Genomic DNA, 24,600 nt, shown 5'->3' with positions numbered 1-24,600 from the left:
TCTTGCCTCAGTAGTGGGGAATAATTAGTTCTAGACTGTTTCTGCTCTGAATCTGCCTAAGGATCCATGTGGTTCCAGATAACTTATATCCCAGAAAAAAGTTCAAGAAGGTTTATAGGCATACAAAAAATATACATACAAGGTAAACCAACCAGGTAAGAGTCACAACTTTTGACATCTAATCAAAAATTACTAAACCTGAAAGGAAGTGGAAAAACACAAAGCATAATGAAGAGAATAATCAATTAGTTGAAACAGACCAGAAAAAATTGACCTAGAATAGACATGGAGTAAAGACAGTAATACTATTATTGTAACTATACTCTTTATGTGCAAAGAGTTAAGTAGATTGATGGAAAATAGAAAAAAAAACCAAAAATTAAAAAATAAAAACAATTATACAATGAGTGAGATAAAAAATACACTAGATGGGATTAATTACAAATAAGACATTGCAGAAGAAAGTTAGTGAATAGAAAGCAATAGGAATGAAGCATAGAAAAAGAAAACAAATGTGAAAAGAGCAACAGTAAAACTTTAGAATAAACCCAAATGACCTCAGATGGATAATTTGAGTACCTGAAGAAGAGAAGCAGGGGTATGGAAAGAAAACTGGAAGAAATAATGATCCAAAACTTTCAAAACTTGATGAAAAGTATAAATTCATGAACCCCAAAAAGCTCAACAAACTCTAAACACAAAAACATAAAGAAAACTATACCAAGGCACATCATGATCAAATTGAGAAGGGAAAAAATATAGCAATAAAGAGAAAACCATAGAAGCAGCTGTAACTGTGCAAAAACTTTTATTTTCTTTAACCTGTCCATTTATTTTGATTTTTCCCCCCTTTGATTGAAACTCGCTTCACCCAGTGTCCTGACTCACCCATCTCTCTCTCCCTTGCTTAATTACTAAGCCCTCAGGACAGTGAGGTTCTGGTCAGCATCTAGTAGTCTTAGAAACAAAGCCTTAGGTCTGTTGACCACAGAAACAAAGTTTCAGTCAAACTAGAGATAACATCTAGGCCTCAGTTGTGTTTTAGCTCCAGAACAACCCCATGGCTGACATCAGTACCAGATGCAATAATCAACTATCCCCAAAATTAGTATTGACTTATCAGTAGAGACATGAGCATAACTCTATTTGTTACCATGACTAGTGATATTTTTCCCTATATAACTCATCTCCTGGAAGTCATGTGGCAACCAGTCTTTGAGCATGAAGCTACCTGTGACTCTGGGCATGGTGCCATCACCCTAATAAATCCTTAACTTTCTTGGCTGCAAACTCCTGTTGGTGTCTTACTGAGCTTTGATGCATGTAGGCAAACACACCCCTTTATTCCAGTAGCACAGCCTCAGCAAAAAAGAAATGTTGTGGCCAGAGAAACAAGATATGGGTGACATTAGATTTCTCATCTGAAACAATATAAGTAAGAATAGAGTGGTTTGGAGGATATTAAAAAAAAAAAAAAAGAATAGAGTGGGAAAACTTTATTAAAGTACTCAACGTAAGAAAACTGTCAACATAGAAATTCTAAACCTGGCAAAAATACTTTTAAAACATTAAGGCAAAATAAAAACTTTTTCAGATTGAGACACTTGAAGAATTAATCACGAGTAAACCCACACTACAAGAAATGTTAAAAGAAACTCTAACAGGCAGGGAGAAAATTATACCAGCTGGAAATCTGAATCTACACCAGGGAATGAAGAACACTGTAAATGGTAACTACCTGGGCAAATAAATATTTTATTCTTACTATTTAATGGATTTAAAATATAAAAAGTAATGGCAATGTATAAGGTTCTTAAACAATAAATGAAATAGTACAGTGTCAGTTGATAGTATTCTATAAGTTAAAGGTACATACTAAAAAATCCCGATGCAACCACTGAATTAACAAAACAATGAGATATAAATTAAAATTCAACAAAGGAGATAAAAATAGAATTGTTAAAAATTTTTGTTAAGTCCAAGTGAAGGTCCCAAAAAATCAGAAAAAAGAAACAAAGACTAGAAGAAACAAGCATAAAAGAAAGACATTAGATTCAAACCATATAAATAATTTCATTAAATGTAAATGGTCTAAGTATACCAGTTAAGAATTAGTTAGTCATAGTCAGATTGGATTTACAAAAAAACAAGACTCAACTATACATGGTCTACAAGAAATGCAGTTTACATGAAGACATAAAGAGGTTAATTAACAGCAAAGGATGTGAAATTATACACCATCCTAATGCTACTCAAAAGAAAGCTGGAGAGGTTATAGCAATACCAACTGTATTTTCACTTACCCTTCCTATTCATGAGTTTCTTCCCATTCCTAATCCCCTTTTATTCTTCTATTCAAATTTTAGCTCTTGTAATGGCTCTTCTATCAAATTCAAGATCTTTTGTCCTTCTTTCATAGGTGCCTGCACTGATCACTTCAGGTAACAAAAGTATCTTCCCTCCTAAGATACTACACTATTGTCTTATACCCAATACCTTGTATAGTGAGGGCATATTTTTTAAATTTACACTTTTTCTTAAAAATCATTACAATGAGTATGATTTTTATAAAGATAGCTGAGCAATTCCAGAATTTTATTAAGGAAGACAAAGGGGAATTTAGTAGACTAGGGAGTTCAGCAGCAACCCCCTAACAGGGCTTGATGTGTACACAGGGTGAGTCCACCAAGTCGTGCCGTTCTTGTCCTTTTCCACCTGAGCGGTTCTGTGCCATGTGTTCCATTAGTGCTGGACGAACAGGTTGCCCCAAGGGACTGAAACCATGGTAGGTGGCATACTGGCCTTTGAGTTAAAATCACATGTGTGGCCTGGCTCCAGAAATCAGTCCAACTTGTTACTCTATCCCTGAAATGTGAGTTCGAATGCAAGAAACACAGAGAAGAACACATAAAATCAAGCGGTGCAAAGCCTGGAAGGAAATTAGAAAGCAGAAGCTATGAAAGGTGCAGAAGGGAGATGTGTGTTGAGGGCATGATCTGGTCAAGAGAAGAAATCATGGAAATTGGATGAAGAAGAGATAGCATAGGATAGAAAGGGACAAGTGTCACTTTGTGTGAGTATGCTTCAAGAGCCTATCCTCCCAAACTTGCTCCCCCTGCCAATTCTTCCTCTGACAGGCCCTGCCTCCTGTGCCCAGGAGAGCTCTCAGAAGGGGTATTTCATGTGACAGGTCCAAGAGCTCAGCCCACATTTCCGAAGTGGAGAACATGGAGTTCTCAGAACAGCCTGAGCTGTGGACAGCAAGGTAGGCACAGACAAGAAGCGGAGCCTGCAACTTGCACATGCCCCAGGCTCTGCCAGCTTCCTGATGCCCTACTCTCTGACCCCATGAAAAATAAGCCCCAGGACCTACTCAGGCCTTTCAGTGAGTCAGTCCCTTAACTCAGAGAGTCATCAGGGCTCGAACTGACAGAGTTGATGTTCTTACCTGAAGGATGAATGTATGAGAGGAGGGAAGATTGTCATTAATGCAGTAAAGAAATCAAATGTGCAGGGGTCTGAAAACTATAATGGGACTTAGTTCAAATTGTTCCCCAGAAAGAGGGCAAATTTACCAATTTTTTTTTCCCCAGGAGGAGTGTGTGAGAATGTCTACTTCCCTGTACCTATGCCAGCACTAGGTTATTTTTTAAAATCTTATTTCTGCTGATCAGAGAAGGAAAACTCTGACTCCAAAAAACCTCCGCTGCCTTGCGGCATACCTCTTCAGGGGAAAGGCTAAGGGAGTAAACCCCGACAGAAAATCCGGAGCCGGAGTCCCTAAGGCGGTTTGACGTTGTAGTCAACACCGGCAACTCCTGCGGCGCACCTGAAGCCAAGCTGTATTGACTCCGTCTTTCCCTTGGATCCTTCAGCTGCGAAGAGAGGGGGAGTCTGCTGCATGGGCAACAGCAGACCCTCCATATCACCCTGCCCAGGCTCTGTAGCTTCAGCTTCACTGGAGAGGACACTCCAGCGTCATCACAAGATGTCGATTCAACACGGGAGGAGACAGATACCGTGTCACTCCTGAGTTGGACTGCACAGTCATTCTCGGCGGTGCAGATAGACTCTTAAGAAGCTACACCATCGTCTCTCGAGACGGACGGCTGCCTACGGATTTCTGCTGATAGGGCAAGTGAAAAATGGTATTACATTGTTTTTATTTATATTATCTTTATTTAGGAAGGAAACAATTCCCAATGTTTAATGACTATTTATTGCTTTCTTTTGTTAATTTTCTGTTTGTGTTCCTTGCTTATTTTCCTTAGGTATGTTCATTTTTATTTTATTAAATTGACAGACCTTTCTATATATCAAAGATATAAACCTTTTGTCAGCCATATACAATGCAAATGTTTTTCATCAGTTGTGTGTTTAATATAGAGTGCCCTGATCTAATCATAATAGAAATAATAACAATGGCTATCATTCAATCTTCAAACAATCCTGTGAGACGGGTTTATTCAGGATTGCTCCACCATTACCTTTCTGTATAGTTATGGGCAAGTTTGCTTTTTCCTATCAAATAAAGGTGAATGTGAAAAGCATGGGCTATGGAATCAGAGTGTACTTGTTTCTTCCTGTTGTACCATTTGTGTGACTTCGTACATTACCTAAAGTCTCCATGCTTCAGTTTCATTATTACTAAAGTAGAGATAATAATTATCCACCCCATGAAGGTTGTTCTGAGAATACACATATGTATTTAGACCAGTGTATAGCACATCATAGAAGCTCAATTGTTGTTATTAATTATTGTTATTACCTATTAATCATTCTTGTGGTAATTATATGTGATCTTGACAGAGTTTTACATACTTTAAAAACATGAAGATTTAGGGATGTTAAACAGTTATCCCAAACCTGCCCGTTCCGTAATTGTTGAAGTACAAAGGATGCATTTCATGTGTGTGACACCTCTGCCAACATCTTGGCCACTGTTTTAAAAGGAAACCTTACTCCTGCTCACAGTTGCTCCCAGATGTGTCTATGGCAAGGGAGTTTGGGGCTACCCTGCCTTGCTAGTTCTGGGACACTGTTTAGGGGATGGATGCTCTCTGACTAAATTGACTTGATCTAGTGAGATACTTGAAAGCCCTGAACACATAGGCAGCAACCTTTTTTTCCCTAACTGGGACTAGAATCAGAATGTTCTCTAATTAGAAAGAAAGCTTTCAGTTCATCTAACCAAGTGGTGTTCAAACTTTGGTGCACATCAGCACACCAAACACTCTTCTAAAACATCCTATATGCTACTGTGTTTTCTCTTTTCTATAGAACCAAAGTTTTCTGGATTAAGGCCCAGGAATTTGTATTTAATAACAGCTGCCAAGGTTATTAAATTTGTTAGGGTAAGGCTAAACCTATGGAACTAAATCTCAAAGCATATTGGATTTAAAAACATACATATTTATTTTTCTCTCATATAACAGTCCCAAGATGAGTAGTCCAGGTTGGCAAAGTAACTCTGCTTCACACAGTTATTTAGGCATGTGGTGTTCCTCCCTTCTGCTGTTCAGGTCATTCCTAGGATAGTATCATCATCTACATGATGAAGGTTGAGTCACACTCAAGCCCATTTTGGGGATCTAGCTATTGGGAAGAAAAAAAAAATCACTGGGGAAGCTACTTCAATGTCATAAGACCTGGACCTAGAAGTAGCACATACCACTTCTGCTCAGAGATCCTGGGAAAGGACATCTGGCTGGGCAGCCCTGGGCCTCACAGTCCCTCTTTGTATTGAGAGCGAGGAAGGTGGTTTGGAGTGGGCGCCCCGAGAGCTTCCCCACAGTGACCCTGATGCATAACCAAGTCTGAGAACCCACATCTAATTCAACCTTCACATTGTGTACATATGGAAATTGATACCCAGTGGTATGAAATGACTGGTTTGGGTGGGACATATTGAGTCAATAAAACATGAAGATTTACCTATGGTGTTGCAAAGGCTCTCGCCTTACTTCAGCACCATGCTGGACACTTGAGACCAGGGACTTGTTTCACTTCAGAATTGTTGATTAAAGAATTTGAGTGCACTTTATATTGAGAAAATAGAGAGTAGTTAGAGACAGGAAGGGTACTTCCCTTATGCTAAATAACCCCTCTCAATATCCCTTTCTCAAACCTCTGGAACATTCCATTCCCAACTTTCTTCCTCAACCTGACTCTCCTTTCCATCTTCCTTATGATTAGATCAGTCTCCTTTATCACCTCATTTGTTTTCCTCTAATGTTTCCTTTCAGCTACAGGGATATGACACATATCTACTTCTCGGTTATTTTTCTAACAAGGACAATTGGGCTATTTCTAGTCAAGTGGAGCTTGTGAGATTGAATGGGCTGAGATGATAGAATGAGAAAGGGAAGAAAGAGGGCATCAAGCTCAGCCCATCAAAGGGGTGAAGACGAGGACACAAGTCCTGCGGACTGCGAAGAAGGCAGCCTCAAAGCAACAGAGACCGGAAGGTGCTGGAGACAGGCTGGGTAGGGGGAGAATGGAGCACTAGCGGCCTTGAAAGCCAGCCAGAAAGTTTACCTGTGAAGTTACAAAAAAAAAAAAAAAAAAAAAAAAAAAAAAAGGAGCCCTCTGCAGTGTGCCAACAGGAAAAAAAAGGAAGAGTGTTTTAAAATCAGAAATCCCCTGCCTTTGTCATTATGTGGGATCTTAGGATGCACACTATGTCAAAGGTGTGGTGGGCTTCAACAGTGGAAAGTGCTAGCACCAGGAGCCCTGCCTCTCTATGGCACCTCTGCATTTGACATCTTTCAGACTTCATGGCATGATGATTAGATAGATCCTGGGAGGTCAGGGTACCAAAGGCTTGGAGTAGGTTACCAGAGTTCCTGATTCCTTCAGAGGAGTGGAAAAGTTTGGTCTTTAGAGGATACTCCTGATGTAAAAAGAGATATTTATTCTGGGTCTTTGCTCTTCTCTCCTGGTGAAGGAAGAAATCTGTACTAAGATTTGAACTAAGGCTGGATTTGCTTTTTCTTACATATTACCAAAAACATTCCTAGAACTTGAATAGTTTTTGTCTCTGGGGCTGTCATGCCCATCACCCAGAGCTGGACTGTACAGCAGGATTCGATTATGGGAAAGAAGTTACTCAAATTTGAACCAAGAGGAGACCCGTTGGATTGCTGTTTTGTGGATAAAACCGACCCCATGGCTGACAAATGGGTGGTGGCAGCAGCCTTGCCGCATGGAACTGTCCCTGCAATGGAACCCAATGACTGTATCTTCCTTCCAGGGCCCTGGGTTTTCCTCTTACAGAGAAGAGAACTTTGTGCCCCAGGCATTTCCCTCTATCACTTTCTCCCCTGACTGCCAAGTATAAGTTGAATGCTAATTACATACTTATTTGGCCAAGCCTAGGTAATTGTTTATTTTAACAGCCACCACACTGACAAGGAAAATCCAGCTAAAAGATACAAGAATATCTGCCCTCATGCTACATGTGGGTTGATTGTCAGTTTTGCAGTTTTGATATAATAAGAATTCTGCACCAAATGTGAAAAACATTAGGAAAATTGATATATAAAGAGTGATGTATAACAAATATTTCAATGATGTAACATTCATTCACATGCATTTATTTAAAATTAGAACATTAAAAAAGAGTGGTCTCAGGATGAAGGGAGGATGTAAGATGAGAAAACAAGAGTCATAGGCACCCATTAATGAACCAGATAACTGTCCATATTTTATCAAGAGTGTTGAACCATAAAGACTTACAAATAAATAATTGGTGATAAAAAGAAATTCACTACAACACCAGAAAACAAGATTGAAGATAAATTCTGCCTGACCCTTGACATAGACTTTCTATTTCTCATCTTTTTGCTTCCTCTACTCCTTCATGGCTTGCCATTCTCTGCCCGAGGGAATCAAGAGTATACTCAAGTAAAAATTCCAAGAAGCACATTATTTCTTCCCTCTGTAGCAACCTGTGAAGTATATAAGGATGAGGAAGGAGGAACAAAGATTGTGTAGGGCTGGAGCTGTTGACTGAGGGCAGCAGCTAAGACAAAGGATCTTTTTCCTCTGGCATCTTCTGGAGGACAGGCAGACCTCTGGCTGCACAGACAGATGCTCGCATTTGTGCGCGTGCATTAGTGCACACATTTCTTTGAAGATAAACAGTGATAATGTGTCCCCTAAGCTCATTCACCATTCTTCTGAATAATCTTAGTGGCAGTACAATTAATTTTTAATTATCTATATTGGTTTGGGATCTTCTTTCCTTAATTCTGTCCAGTTGGGTGAACTCTACTTCTTGGCTTTACAGCTGAGTTAGAATGGAATTCAGTTTAGTTGAGAGAAAGTTTTGTGTGTGTGTGTGTGAAAAAGAAAGTATCTGCACTCCAAGATCAGTTACAAAATTTAATCAAGTTATCCACATAACTTTGGATTTTTCATTCCTTCAGTTAGTATAAATAGTCAGGAGTTTATTATAGTGCTAAAAGTGTAGATGCAGATAACAGAAGGCAATAAAAAATAATGATAATATGTATGTTCTTGTTTAGATAGACTATTGTCTCACAACTCTGTCTATTTACAATTTAGAGCCAGTAACTAACCAGCTCATCAGATAATTACCTGTTAGCACTGCCAATATTTTCTTTAATGAGCTAATACTGTGGTATTGGCACCTGGGGGATTTTTTGCCTATAGTGAGCTGGCCCATAGTGGTCTCCAGTTCTGGGCTCTCAAAGCAACTTATGCCAAGATTCTTTCCACACTTGCAGCTGGAGGCCTTGGGGACCCTGCCAGTCACTTCCATGGAGTCAAGAATAATGTTATTGCTCAACTTGCATGACAAATTAGCTTGTGAAACGTTTCTCCAGATCACCATGTCATTGTAATACTCTTTGTCATTACCTGGACTATTTCTCTTGGAGAAGCTATAATGAAATCTTCTGAATGTCAATAATGAAGAAAAAACATCCTTGGATGTGCTAATGCTGGGATTTTTAGATAACAGAGTTGAGTTCATTAATACCTCAATGGTCTGTTTCTCTCGGTCACTTGCCAAATCATATTGCATCTCTTCCTCTGAGAATTCTTCTTTAATTGTCTCCATTTTGTTTCCTGAAGATCCTACAAGAATCAATCCCAGGCTTAGTAGCAGCAGGGAGGTCTCCATCTCAGATCTAGGGTAATCTCTTCTGCAGTAAAAGTAAAAAGCAAAAAATAAAAATAAGGAGGATATTAAAGAGATAGCTTCTTTTTCCTTGTGACAGTTATTCCCAAGATTGACCCCTCCATGTAAGGTAAGAGTTTTACAGCTGTTAATGGAAGCACAAATATGTGAAAAGACAATCAGTGGTGGGGTCTGCACGCAGCTTCAGATCCCCGCTTATTTAGTAACAAACAATTTATCTCATGTAACTAACCTCAGTTTCCCCATATGAAAAAAAGAGAGAGAATGTGAGAAGTGCATAAGATAATATGTTTAAAGTCCTCAGAACCAAGTAGTTATTTCTCTCCCTTTTCTCCATGTCTGTAATCTCATTGGCAGGGTCTGTCATCTTCAAAATGGGTCACAGAATCTCATTCAACACATTCCTCACTATGGCTACATCTCCTACAGCCTCACATGGTACCTGCCATGTGGTAGCCACTTGAAAAAAAACTATAATATTATTTTCCCTCTCTCCCATTTCTTTTCCCACCAATTCTCAGTCACAGGATATCTGTCTTTACCAGTGCCTTTGGCAAAGTTGATCCTCTGGAGAAAGCTTCTAGCTTGTTGCATGGCAAGAAGCAAAATTGTATTTGTTTCTTGGGAACTTCCACTATTGCATCTAACTGAGAGAAGCAGGGGCTAAAAGGCGGTTAGAGCTGTATGAGATCAAAGGAGGGAGCAACATGGAACCAAAGATGCTCAGAAGACTGAACAAACTGTCCATCTGGCTGTCAGAGTCCCAGCGACCTGGGCAGCACCACTGCTTCCTCTTCTGCGACATCTTCCCTGTCCATTTATTTATATTTTAACCCAAAGTATTTTTTTCTCTTCATTGAAACCCTACAGCATAGATTATATTACACTTCATTTTATATGGTCCTTTTTAATTTTCAAGTTGCTTGATACATGTTAGGCTTTTCTCCCTCTTACTCAGGCTAAAAATTCCTTGACCCTGAAACATAATTCCTGCTTCTTTTTATTCTGTACACAACCAAACACTGAACTGTGCGTGCACTAATTTCTCAGCAATGTTTGTTAACAACATAACATGGAAGACTAGTGTGGAACATTCTGTACTTAAGGTCAATGCTGGGAAATTTGTATTGAGAATCCCAGAAAGAGTGATTATTTAGGGTGATAATTCATTCTCTTGCTTTAGAAAGATCTCATTGTTTTCTTTTTTTCTTTCATATTTAGGACCCTCCTTCCCTTACACTTGTAGTCCCTGCATTATCACACTCACTTACATCCTAATTACTCCTTGCCCTTCCAATTCCTTTAATATTCCTCATTGCCTACAGGAGGTGATGGAATCCCCTGAGGCCACTTAGTCAAGGTTCTACTTGATCTCATCCCAACCTGTTTCTCAAGGCTCATCTCCCATTATGTTGGTATGTAAACTGGTTCTCATCAAATCAGTGTGACCCACTCTCTTAAAGTACACTGTATTCCATCTCTCCATTTTTGCTTCTTTTTTGAATGCCTACTTGTAATGCAGGACCTCCAAGTCAGGGAGCCGTTTAAGTGTTCATGATATTCCAAAACAACCACCTGGAGGACCAACAGATGTGGACATGCTGTTTATTAGTCACATTACAGGGGAGTGCATGGATGGCAGTGGATCAGTGGAGAGAAACCACACCCGCCTGCAGTCTTGGTGCTACTTACCATGTTAAGGAAAGGAGCGGTGGCAGCGGGGACAGACCGTGGTAGCATGTGAAAATGCTACAAGGTTGAGATAAACACCAAGGTCTTGAGGCTCGACTGCAGATACAGCCTGTTTTGCTCACTCCTTATGGCTGCTGGCCAGGTAGCCACCTGTTCTCTGAGGTGGAGGGGCCATATCTTGAGCTACCCACACTACTCTTTCCTTGAAATCCTTCAAAGCCCAATTCAGATCCCATTTTTTTTAAACATATTTTCTCAATACTTAAGTTTACCAAATTCATGTCTCACACCTCTGAACTTTACTCACTTCTTATACCACTCAATTGACAATAGTACATGTGGACTTGCATTTTTAATTATATTTAAGTTTAAAATGTCCTGTGTGTAAAACAAGGGCAAAGATCCAGTACTAAAAATATATAAGCCTCAATAATTGGGTTGATTGTGTATTAATAAATTATTAATAATTAAGTGGATGTGTTCGTGCTTGTGCTTTGAGCATAGACTTGGTGCAGGTTGAAGGGAGGAAGGAAGAAGGATTTAGGTTGCTTCCTAAACATCAGCGACCATTGACATCAACAGTGAGGTGATAATAGGAATACAGAATATAATAAGGAGAAAAATAAGAGGAAGAACAGCATAGAGACTCCCAGTTTTCCTGAAACATGTATTTCAAGTGGACAGAATTAGCAGCTATCTGGATTTGATTTGGGCTGCGAGGTGCCCATTAAAACAAACAAACAAACAAACAAAACACCCCAAACTACAAGTGTCTAAAACATCATGATTCATTTGAATTGGGCTTTGATCCCCACTGAATAAAAATACTCTGAGGATAATTTCCAGTGAACAGTCTCAGTTACATTCTGATGTTTCAATGGGGATGCATGGTTTTGTTTTTAATTAGTAGAGGGAGGTTGGTTAGGCAAGGAAAGAAAGAAAAATCATTGGGAAGGAAAGGACAATAATGCCTAGGGAAAGGAATAGAAAAAGGAATCAGAATTCAGAACATAGAAACAGGGTCTTTAGTGGACACATTTTAGTTATTTAAAGCTTTGTCCAGGTAACGGTGCTGCTACCAAGACTCAACAAGTCATGTCCTAGAGACCACCTGTCCCTGATCAACATCTTCAGATGCTGAGCGCTCTGCTCCTCGGGTGGCATCCAAACTTCCATGAAGACAATAGTGACAATGGGGTCCCCACAGAGAAATGGGCCATGAAACTCAACTGTGAAAGGGTCATCCCAGATGGGTGAGCCTTGCCCACTTACAAGGTTGCAAAGTGTCCTTTACTTACCTTAGTCACCCCCTTCCCTCCAAAATCTCATCGATCATTTAGAATTTGGTGCTTACAAAAGAGTCAACAACCAGCATAGTGTGCCTCCTTTTTTGATCTGACCTTGAATTAAGTACAAATAAATAACGCAGTACTTGAAGTCTCTCAACTGAGAAGATCAGATCAGGACAGAATGAACCTGTGAAGCTCATGCATTGCTAGTTCCTGCTCTGAGTTTCTGGCTCTCACATACAGGATTGAAATGTCATAGTTCAGAATTAGTTTTCTCACATCTGGCACTTACTTATCAAATACCCCTTATTTCTTATTACTCCCCAATACTAACACTCCCCTCCAACAAGGCTAGTTTCTATACTCTAAGAAATAGAATTGTGGCCTGATAGGCCTGGGAAGAACCTCAAAGATTATCTACTTGAAGCCCTCTCACTTTACAGATGAGAAAACTAAGGCCCAGAGGGGAATAGGACTTCATTAAATCCCCAGAATTAGAAACCTCTGTTTTTCCTTCCTTCTCTTCCTTGAGCAACTCTAAAGATGCCCTGTCCATAATTGAATGTGAACTGAATAACCAGTTCAGGTTCAAGAGCTAAAAAAAGAAAAGAGTAGTCTGAGTCAAAGTCCTTTCTGTTTCCTCTGGGGATGAGAAGAGGTGATACTCTGAGCTCTGAGAGAGTCAATTTCTCCCTGGGAAATCTTTGCCCATTCCTCTCCAGTCTTCCAGGGAAATGGTTTCTGGCCAGTCAGGCTCCTTCTGATGTCTTTTATGCTTTCTTTCAAGGTACAGAGGAAGCTACTGAACAGGAGCCGATGCAGCTTGAGTTATATATGCCATCTTTACAGAAAATCCTAAGAGATGACCCCAATTGCCTCTACACTTAGGACCATGTCTGGGATTAGGGTGAAATAAATGAGGTGCTTGCTGAAGGTACAAAAGTTAAGAGGGTTAAAAAAATAAGAAGCTCAGTAATCAAGATAATATTTTAATGTAATATTTAAAAATAAATTTAATTCAAAACAATCCCTGATGAACAAATATCAAAAATTTAAATAACAGACTCTGACCCTGCACAGGCACAACCCAGGTAACCTGCCTCACCCTAAATCCATCCCTGTCAGAATGGGTCTTGATTTAAAATTTAAGTATTTTGTTCATCATGGATTTTTGCATTGATTTTGATTTTTAAAAAAAATATTTATCTAAGTTATTTGGGGGAGGGTTCCCCTTAAAATTTGCATGTAAAGTGAGTGCCTCACTCACCTTATCCTAATCCCGGTCCTGAATAGAATTCACTATTGGTTCTCATCAGGTGACCCAGAGAAAAGGGACAAGAAATTGAAACGCATGCATAGTTTGAGTTTAATTCAGTAGAGTTTTATAGTTGAATCAGAATAAGAAGATTTCAGCTCAGCAATACTGGAAGGATTGGCTACCCATTTCATTCAAGGCTTTACCCCACGTCCACAGTTCAGGTGTGCATCAGAGAGAACCAGCCCTAGTGCCCCTGACAGAGGACAGGAGAGGATCTCAGATCCAGGTGCTGGTCTCAAGTTATTCAACATATCTCTGGAAATTAACTAGCCCCATATTATTGCAAGTAACCAAAATAAACGCCTCCGTGGGGGAAATGTGGTACCTGCAGGCAGGGTACCTGATACCTTCAATGAGCTTACAGACTGTCATTTTGAACCTTGACTCACTCTGGAAGCATAAAATTCTGGAATGGTTTTGGCAAGCCATCTTCTTGGGAGAAGTGCAAACACTACTGATTTTTCGAGGCCTCTCATGGATGAAGACATGCTCCTTCTTGCAGGTGCTGTCAGGTTCCTTGATGATTCGTTGTAAGATCATGTGGTTGCAGTATCTTACAGGAATGTTACTCTGGGGATAGTCCACATGCAAGTGCTCTATGGGTGACACCGCTACTTCCTCATACAGCTCATTTTCCCAGAATAGAATCAGCAGGAAAATTATCACCATTAGAATCATCAGGGGTAAGAGTCCTTTTACATCTTTTGCTCTGACTTCTACAGAACAAGAGGAGAAAGAAAGTAGCAGAGGGTAATCAGATTTTTCCGGCCCCATCCCCTGACTTTACTCCCCCACCCTTAGTATATTTGATTTCTTTCGCTCTGCTAATGAAAATCATGCTTACCCTGCAAGACCAAGCTGGAGGCACAGCTCTCCAAGAAAGCCCTTTCTGACCATTTCAGCTCTCAGAGTTTGGCATTGAACCATTCTCTAATTAGAACCATTTGTTTTACTTCTATCAGCTCTTTGATAGCAGGGATCTGATCTTCTACTTCTCCTGAATCCGTCAGGAGTACTTACCACAGAGCTGAACAGACAGAGGTGCTCAGAAGTTCCCATGCCTGATTGTTTTATTCCTACTGCTGAATGACTTCCTTCCCATAATTGTCTCAGCTCTTATTCTGTCCAATTCCACATGCTTTTAATACTGTCTTCTACTCTCTTCTTCCCAGTTCTCCTCCTGTCAACCCCAATTGGCTGTGTTAGCTCTTCTTACCGTTCCTTTTTGCTGTAGGTTTCACAAGTACCATGTCTTCGTGATCATGGATCTGAGAAAGTCCCTTGTGTCTCTCTGTTCTCTGACAACAGTTGAGTGTGGGGAGGGCCAGAGTGAAAAGAGCAGAAAGGGGCGGGGCCTCTAAGGGAGTGTGCTTGCGTGCCATTGGGAAGGAAGAGAAAGAAGCTACCTTCAGAGAGAGAGTTGGGTCAGGCAGGTCCTGAAAGTGTCCTCATTAAACAAATGTAGATTTTCAAAACATTTAGTAAAGTCCTGATGTGTGCCAGACAGAGTACTATCTATTTTCCAAAATTTCAACCAGTCCTTAAACTTATGAAGTAATTACTACCTCCATTCCATTAATGAAGAAATGAATTGAAGAACAGTTCAGGAGGAGATGGGATATGATAAAACTAACAAGGATCCTACCTTCCTGATACTTGAACTTCAGTTTCAGCAAGTTCTAATCCCACATCATGTTCAGAACAGGACAGAACAATCCTCTGATATTAACATTAGTCTTGATAAAGCCCTGGAAAATATGGCCATGGTTCCCAAACTTTGCTGAATATTGGAATCCCCTGGCCACTTTTCAATGTCAACTTGAAACAGTCTGCTTTAATTGGTATTGGGGGGTGATCTGGGTTTTGGATTATTAAAAGCTCTTCCAGTGATTCTAATATGCAGCAAAATTTGAGAACTACTGAACTATGGTATACATTGGAAACTATGTGGAAAGTTAGTGGAGGAGGGCTTGGTGAAAGATCAAGGTATTAAGACAATATAGTTCTTTTTGTTGCCTTCACCTTCTGGTCATTTGATATAGGAATGGGAAAACAGACTTAATTTTATGACTTCTTGCCCTGAAATGATTTATCTTTCAGAGAGACATTTATATAGTCTCCTCTATATGTGAGGTCTGTCCAGAAAAATTTCAACCATTGTTACTATAATGAGAACAGTTTGCACAACGTTAATGTAACAGGGCAGTGAAGGAGAGTGGACTGTAATGCTCATGTGTGAACAATGATGACTTCATTGTACTACTCAGTGGAGGCGGTAAATGCCATTGAGTGAGCATATGTACTATGTGGTCATGGCATTCAAAATGACTGAACAAGGATAGCAACGAATCTACATCAAATTTTGCATTAGGCTTGAAAATTCGTCTGTGGAAACTATTGGGATGATTCAGAAGACTGCAGCTATGGGCAACTGGTGATTGGCAGCTTCATCGCAACTATGCACTTGCTCATGCATCATGTCTCATGTGGAGTTTTTCGGTGAAACATCAAATTACCCAGGTGACTCAGCCTCCCCACACCCCAGATTTGGTGCCCTATGACTTCTGGCTTTTCCCAAAACTAAAATCACCTTTGAAAGGGAGGAGGTTTCAGACTGTGGAGGAGATTTAGGAAAATATGATGGGTCAGCTGATGGTAATTGGGAGAACTGTATGAGGTCCCAAGGTGCCTACTTTGAAGGGAACTGAGGTGTCATTGTCCTATGTATGTTTCTTGTATCTTGTATCTTCTTCAATAAATGTCTCTATTTTTCATATTACATGACTGGATACCATCTGGAAAGACCTCATATACCAATTATTGATAAGAAGAAAAATATTTTTGGTGGAAAATGGTCTAGGAAGGACAGAGAGTCCTGGAAAAGTCTTCAAAAATGTGCCTCTTTCTGTACAAAAACCATAATTGCAAACCATGAACATAAACAACCAAGATGTTGTAACTTACTTTCTACAATTTTTCATTCTGGGTGCCCTTTCAGAATTCCAACCACCCTGATTTGGATACATCTTGCACAGTGCCACAAAGATGTAAGTACACAATTAATTGTTGATGAATTCTCCAATTAATAAATTTCAATTTGCATACCATCTTGCAGAAACATTTTCATTGTATAAAGAGAAATCTATCTAAAGAGATTAGTGTTACACATTTCCCAAATGGCTGCTTGACAACAGAAAACTTAAAGTAACAATAGTCTAAAGAAGAAGGAACTTTTTATTTCTCCTGAAGAAGAAAATCTTGGGTAGCTAGTTCAGATTCAGCTTCAAGGTTCTGACTTCCATCTCAAAGTATAGTTTTCATGTCACAGTCCAGATGACTGCTCTAGCCCCAGCCATCACATCTGCATTCCAGCCAGCTGGGAGAAGACAGGCACAAAAAGGGCATGGCAGTGCCTTCTAAGGACACATCCCAAAGTTTCATACATCATTTCTGCTTACATCTCACTTGCATTTGTTTGGTCACATAGTCACATCTAACTGCAAGGGACACTGGGAAATGTAGGGTTTATTCTGGGGGGTGGGAGGCATGTGCCTAGCTAAAATTCTCGTTTCCAGTTACAAACATAAAAGGGGAGAATAAACACTGGAGGACAAGTAAGAGCATTTTTCCTACTTGTCTTCAGGTGAACAATGTTCTGGAAAACATTAATGAGTGTGATGCAAGAGAAAATTTTCATGATCAAAAGTTTGAGAGACATTGTTAATTATATTTTTTCCCTTGGAGAATCACAAGACCCACAAAGCACAACATTCTGAGAAACCCAGCTTGACTGATTTCACTTAACTAAGGATTTTACAATTGATTTGAGCATGGAACTTTGCTAAATTGGTGCCGCTATGGAACAAGGTCCTCTGGAATATCAGCTTGGGACATGCTGCAAGGGACGAGGAGCTGTAGATGGTAACCAGGCATCCGGGCGAGAGCAAAAAAAACAATAAGCGAAAGGGAATGGAACCTCAATATCCCCAGGATTTTAGATTTGGAGGACTACCCTCCCTTTAAAATCTGTGTGAAAATTCAAGCCCCATCCTTCATTACTACTAGAATTCTAGTTCTTTTCCCAGACTGTTTTAGAAGCTCTCTGTGAAATTCTTTTCTCTCTCATCCACAATGAATCCTCAAGGCTTTCTCTCCATCTGTCCGTCCTGGTGTGGCAGCATCTCTGGCCTGCTTCACGCTCCTCCCAAAGCCTGGATACTCTCCTCCATTCTGAATACAGGCTATGGGGTATAACAGACTTTCTGAATAATTTTTACTACAAAAGAAAAAATATTAATGCTCATTCACATATTTACCACTCCTAGCAACTATCAGCATACCCTTCACAAGGACTGCCTTTCACATTGCCCTTTTCCTTGGCCATTTTCATGTGGGGTGTGCTTATTCTCCTTATCATCTGCTTTATATCTTCTCTTCCTCAAGTCCTGGGCCCCATGAGACAGTGATCATGTTGCAGGAGGGGGTTAGGGGTGCTCTTCCTGAAGGTGCACTTTCTAAGTGCTTTACCCCCAATCCAGGAAACATGAATTGCCCTTATCAAAAAATGGGAATGGCAGGAGGTTGCAGAGCATATTGTGGAAGACTAATCACCTCAGTGCCAGCCCTTAGCTACTCCTTAGTCTGCCACTGCCTGGCTCCCACAGACTATTTATTTTTTAATGTTTTCTAAGTGAAATTCATCAGTCTATGGCTATTAATTTAAAAAATACAGAAACCTGGGCCTTACCCCAGACCTATTGAATCGAAGACTCTGGGCGCGAGGCCCTGGATTCTGCCTCTGTAATCAGTAGCCCACCTCTGCTGATTATAATACACACTGAAGTTTAGGGATCACCACAATAGATGAGCCCTGAATTGGTAAATAGCATGGTAATTTATAAAGAGTTGCACTGACCCCATGATGAAACTGACTTTTGCATTATTATGTGGAATACTCAACACCCCGAGTGAAGTCCTACATGTGAATGACCATCTGGGTTCAGAGCTTCCACAGATGAAGGGTAGGCACTTGCCCCATGTGACTGAAGCAGGTCCTCAGGGTATGCCCCCAACACATGTGAGAAAGACCTTCCTCCCAAACACAGTTCTTAATTACCTGTGTTCTTTCAGCACTTGTAGAAACCAGTTCATAGGGAATCGTGGAGATGAGCAGAGTAATGTGGGTTCCACCAGGGACAGAGTTTCCATGGCCAGGTAGCGGGGAAGGAGAAGTGACTATGTCTGTGGTCTGAGATCAGGGGCCAAGGCCAGGGCGACTGGCAGTTGAGGAAGCTGGGAACACCTTAGATCCAGGAAGGTGCTTTAAAGCAGAATGTGCTCTCCTCCCTCCATTATTCTCTAGCCCTTTCTTCCCACTTCTGTATCACCCAGATGCCAACTTCTAGCACCTGTCTTAAGACCAAAAGGTTGGAAGTACTTCTGAGTTGTGATATGTTTTTTATTTCCTTCCCTATTTATTTTCCCTAAGGAACCCTCCCAAACTATTTTTACCTACTATGCTGGTATGGAGAACAGTCAGATGATTTCGAGTTCTTTCTAACCTTGGAAGTGGGCCTTGTCCATGACGAAATCTCTCCTGGTTCCCACAAATTCTCAGACACCCAATGTAAGCTCAGATGTCAAGAAATACATCTAAGTGTAGGACAAAGAGCATGAGACTTTATCAACTCCTCCGGGAACCTTTCTTTAAATTAACCACCTTCATCTCCTTTAGAAATTCCATAAGAAGACCTCCTCCATGCTCCCTGTACATGACTTAGTCTTAACAGTTACTATGTGGGGCAGCGAAAGATTTGGTCTTCTCTCATGCGTGCTGTGTGCTCTGGAGAGCAAAAACACGTACTTGTTTGCTCTAGCGCACTGCCTGGTACTTCACAGGAGAACAAAAAGTGTGCATGGAGTGGATGAAAGGATAAAAAACCAGATCTTACTCTTGTGCCACTAACTAGTATGATCTTCCAAAACCATGTCGCTTCTGAGTCCCAGTTTCTTCATCTCTAAAATGGAGGTGGCAGAAAAGAGTAAAGGAAGAAGTTCCCTTTCTGCTGTCACACACTAAAGTTATGAGCTAAAAAAAGCAACCCCAATGGATATTTCCTTAAGATGACACTTCTCTGACTACCACTTTTATTCTCCCTCTCAACACACACACACACACTGGAGCTTAGGGCCATGCCCTTGACCTCCCAGCCTGGAGTCACGGTGAGCTGTGGGGAAATGGATCCTGGGCAACCAGGCCAGAAGCAAGAGCTGGAGCCCTGATTCGGGAGTACAGCATGTAGCCCTGTGAAAGAACCCAGGGAATTGGCATTCTGGTCAAAGAGACACCTCCCTAAATCAAGAATACTTACCACTGGGGAAAAAAAGGGCATGAAACACCCCTACTCTGGAAGAATTTGTTGGCTACCTTCACAAGCCTCTGGGCATCCTTCCAACTATCCTCGTATGATGTCACCTGTCTCTCTGTCCAGGTGAGGTGAACATGTGTCCAAGAACAAGATGCTCCTGATTTGGGCAGAATGTGTTCAGAATCAGATCAGAGGTTATCAATCTCAACAGTGCAGTTACAGCCCCAGGCTAAGAAGTCGGGAGGTCCTGTTCTTCTTGGGGGCAAACCAAGCTATTTCCTTTTTTGCGAGGTTACTTGTATCTTTGAAATGACTGCCACCAAGTAATAGCCCAGGGGAGGCCAAGATGATGAGAGGAGGTTGCCCTAAGCATGTCTTTCTGATAGCTACTTAGGAGGCCCCCTCTCTTCAGTTTTCCACTTCTGAGAATGCTTTGATCATAGCATACTTGATTTCTCATGTATGTCCCCAGGCTGGGCCCTCCACTGTTTCCACTCCTCATTTAAAAGTACCATTAACCCAGCCTTCCGTTCCAGCACCTCCAAAGCCCTCCAAGGCTCTGTTCTCCTCTCTGGGCCAGTTCCATCTTCCCTGAAAATCAGATAAGATCTCTTGGAAGAAAGTAATGATTGTTCCCAACCCCGAGTAATCACAGAGGCCCTAAAGGACCCAGATCCATTAAAAACAAAACAAAACCTTGCCTTTTCTCAGAAGCACCCAGCTAGAGTAGAAGAAACAGTGGCCTTGTAGTTGGGGAAGCCTGTCTTGAACTGATTCAGCCACTAACTAGCTCTGTGACCCTGACCTTAATTCCATGGGCCTCACCGACCTCCTTTCCCAGTGGCTGGGAGCTGGCAGAGTCAGGGGAATGCATGAGATGAAAACAAGTAACAATTGAGAGCTGAAAGAGCACACCCAGCTGCAACATTCCATTCTGCAGGTCTCTTGGTTGCTTATTAGAAAGTTGGAACGGTGCTCCCTGTGGCTTTTGGTCAACCATACGATAGCATGGTAATCCTAAAACACACTAGTTCTGTGCCTGTGCTGTCCACCCCCTTCTCCACCTAAAACGTGTCAATGGCTTTTCATAAGTCATAACATAATGACCACAATCTGTACCTCTACCTGCCAGGCCTTGCATGGAGAGTTTCACCTCAAAGCACTCTCCTTCTCTCCCACCATACACAGGGTGAGGCAAAAGTAGGTTAGCCGTTTGGAGTAGGTGAAACACAGAATTAATAAAGTTGTTGTAATAATCATAACCTCCATGTCGTCTTCCATATGAACACCTATAAGCTTATGTTTGCCCCAACCTGTGCACTCCCCTTTTCAGCTCCCTGAAGTCATCAGGTTTCCTTCCAACTCAAAGTTTTTAACATTGAGTTCTCTCATTATGGAATGTTTCTTACTCCCTTCACACCTCCTCATTCTGCCTGATTAAGTTCTGTGGGTTCCTCCTTTCCTTAGACAAGCCTTTTCCTTTGTGGCCCTTATCACTAGCATAATAAATTTATTGTATTTCTTGGTTTTAAAAATCATCCGATTGTTTCATGATGACAGAAACCACATCTGTCTGGTTTCTCGCAGTAATCTCTGTCCCACACACATTGCCTGGAATATAATAGATGTTCAACAAATGTTTGCTCAACAACTATTCAGTAAATGTTGGTTGAATGGAATAACACATAAGTGAATGACCTAAAAGAACTATATTTTGCTCTTTAACCATAGTCTCAATGAGCTACTCTTTATAAAATTCAAAAATCTTTTCTGAGGGTTACTTTGATGGGACCCTGTCAGACCATATAGACATAAGATCAGAAGGATCAATGAAAGTGTTGATTTACCTCTAATTACTACTCAAGGCCTTAAATCTATGATTGCACCTCTGATCTCCTCACTTTTTAGCTGGTAAAAACCAACTCATAAGTTTTGCTAATGTGTATTACCTTTGTTTTCTGCTTCCTATCCACACCATGGGATGCCATCTAACTTAATAAGCAGTTCAGCCTAATCCCGTGAACACCATCTCCCAGGAAAACCACACAGATATGTCCTCTGTAATTTCCACAGCCATATCATGTACACAGAAGGATCAGCAAAAAGTAGTGAGGTCCTTAGAAATTAATTTTTAATCTTCAATCCCTCTGTAAAACCTTGAAAATAAGGCCCATGACGGTACCTAATTTGACCACAAGGGGGCAGATTCCGCCCAGAGTTTCCGGGAGCAGAGCCGCTCCCTACTCGTGCACGTTTGCGACCAGCAGAGGTTCTCACCCCTGTTCCGTTTCATCCTCAAGGCATCCTTTCCACATGCTAGCAATGTTTCCTTGGGGCTCATAGGACAGGGATCCCTCATCACAAAACCTGGCCAAACGAGTTTGATGAAGTCCTGTTGGTCCTTCCTTAAACTTAGTTTCCCTTGTCCTCTCTTGTTTCCCTATTGCAGACTTTGGTTCATCAGCTTATTAAATCAAGTATTTCACAGACTCTTACAGGATGGCTGTTATGTGCAACCCTACAGTGTGGCCCCCAAACACCATCGGTTCAGAATTTGCTCAAAATCATAAAAGCCTGAAGCAGCTCAAACTTAAGCAAGTTTGCAAAGCAGCCAATGGCACTGATGCCCCATTTAAAGCTCCTGAGAGTTTACTTGGTGCCTTGCTTTATGTCTAGTTCGAAGAACCTTTCAATGCTTCCTTGAAGCATTTACAGGGCCATACTATGGCCCAAAGAGAGAGAACTGCCACAGAATATTTTTCAGGCATGGCCCCCCTCATCCTTCCCCAGAGGATGGCACATTCCCCACAGGGCAAAAGCCCTCTATTCAGGCCCCTGATACCTTCGTGCTCCTTATCTCCCCCAAGCATCACAGGATCAGGTATTCCTAAAAAGCCTGTATAACTTTTTTGATTTAAAACAATTCACACAATTCATTAACCAAATATTTATTTGGTAACTATTAGGTGCTAAGAACTGTTCCAGCCTCTGAGTCTTCAGCAGTAAAAATACACTCTGTTCTCACAGTGCTTCTATCCTAGTGGAGGGGGAGGCGGAATTAATAACAACAGCAGCAGCAAAGGTTAGGTGGTGGTATGCACAAAGAAGACAATTAAAGTACAGAAGGAGAATAGAGAGCAAAGGGGGTGAGCGCTATTTTGTACAGAGTGGTCAGAGAAGTCCCCTTAGATAGGATACATCTATCTAATCAGAGCTCTTAAAAGTAGCGAGAGACTGAGCCATGCAGGTGTGAGATAAGACAGAAGCACAGAGGAGAGCAGGGAGGAAAGCACTGGGGTGGGGGTTTCTGAGGAGCATTAGAGGCTAATGTAGTTGGAATGCAGCCAGCAAAGGGAGAGAGTGGTAGGAGATGAGATCAGGGAAGTGCAGGGAATCCAGGAAGTGGCAAAATCACGTATTTTTAGTCATGGCAAGGAGTTTTGATTTTATGCTGAATGAAATGAAAATGCACAGAGGGTTTTAAGCAGAGCAATGACCAGCTCTGACCTAGGTTTTGACAGGCCTGTTCTATCTTGTCTGTTGAGGACAGATTGACGGGGACAAATGCCAACCCGGGAGAATCGCTAAGAAGCTACTGCGGTGGTCGTGGCTCAGACTACAGCGGTAATAGAGGTGAAGGTGGTGAGAAGTGTTTGGATTCTGGAAATATTCTTAAGGTGCAGTTAACATCATTTGTTAAAGGATTGAATGTGGGTTGTAGGAGATAGGACTGAAGGATGATTCTAAGCTTATTTGTTTCGCAGGTTTTCCAAGAATCTGAAGAGGTCCTAGAAGTTTGATACTCAGCAGCGTAGTAAAGAGTGAGGTGAAAAATACCTGTGGTTTCTAGCTCTTCTTCTTCAGGAGAGTCAGGGCACATCTGACTGAAATAGCAAGATGTGAGTGAGCACTGGATACCTTCAACGCTTAGGAAAGGAGGAAGGGTGAAGAGTGTGACCCCAGAGCCTATCCCTATGTAGTGCATGAAAGCACCCCTCCCCATGTATATATCCACACACACACCCCAGATAAAGCAGGTTGAATCACTGGGCTGTCTCTTTTCTTTCGGAGTTTCCTGCTCGTGGCACAGACTGTTTCTGTGGCTTGGGGGAGGATCACTGGGAGAAACAGAGTTTAGCACATCGTTGGACCCAGAACTAAACTTAACTATGGAAGATGAAGTAGCAGCTGAAAGGCGGTGATTCTGAAGATACAAGCTGCCTAGAGTTACCGGTCTCCAGTGGGCCTGTAGAGCAACTGCGTAGCATCTGTAGCTCCCAGGCCAAACCTAATTACACCTGGGACGCTTTAAAAAAATAACCATGCCATTCTTCATCTTCAAAGAATCCAATTTAATTGGTCTGGGGTTGAACCCCACAGTGAATGATTATAAAGTGTCAAAACCGAATCTCAGTTGCAGGCATCCCTGTTAAGTTCATTCGCAAATTGCTACACCACTCGAGACTCCCTCCACCATCCTTACCCACCACATGCTAGAACTCTGGAATGTTAGGCTTGAGTGAGGGTGGGAGTCCAGGCTTTGTGTGACAAGACACCGGCTGCATTTGCTGACTAGCGCACGTCCCGGCACACAAAGCTTCCTCCCTTCCCAAACCCCATGCTTACAGTGGAGGAAAATTGACGGTTTTGTGAAACTATTGATATAAAATACGCCTCCCTAAGTCCTGAATAAACAATTCCTGGATAATAAAAAATGCAAAAGATAAATAATGATTGATTTTAGAAATAATGATTTTGTAGAAGAAT

At 41.2% G+C, this 24,600-nt stretch overlaps 2 protein-coding genes across 2 annotated transcripts; both read right to left on the bottom strand.

Moving 5' to 3' along the window:
• Positions 1–7,633: 7,633 nt before the first annotated feature.
• On the bottom strand, positions 7,634–13,913 carry RNASE11 (ribonuclease A family member 11 (inactive)). The gene is made up of 2 exons (XM_090271913.1): positions 13,855–13,913; positions 7,634–9,170 (listed from the first exon to the last, which is right to left on the bottom strand). Exons 1-2 carry the CDS (start codon positions 13,863–13,865, stop codon positions 8,558–8,560), a joined length of 624 nt encoding a protein of 207 aa, XP_090128039.1. The 5' UTR covers positions 13,866–13,913; the 3' UTR covers positions 7,634–8,557.
• Positions 13,246–14,772, bottom strand: RNASE12 (ribonuclease A family member 12 (inactive)). Its single transcript, XM_090271914.1, has 2 exons — positions 14,682–14,772; positions 13,246–14,181 (listed from the first exon to the last, which is right to left on the bottom strand). The coding sequence occupies exons 1-2, from the start codon at positions 14,713–14,715 to the stop codon at positions 13,706–13,708; spliced, it is 510 nt and encodes a 169-aa protein (XP_090128040.1). The 5' UTR covers positions 14,716–14,772; the 3' UTR covers positions 13,246–13,705.
• Between the last annotated feature and the right edge of the window lie 9,828 nt (positions 14,773–24,600).

This window comes from Furipterus horrens, unplaced genomic scaffold (genome assembly GCF_987537825.1).
Source record: "Furipterus horrens unplaced genomic scaffold, mFurHor1.1.pri manual_scaffold_3, whole genome shotgun sequence".
Lineage (NCBI taxonomy): Eukaryota > Metazoa > Chordata > Mammalia > Chiroptera > Furipteridae > Furipterus > Furipterus horrens.
The sequence above is the reverse complement of the archived record's forward strand: the minus strand, read 5'-3'. Positions and strand labels throughout refer to the sequence as shown.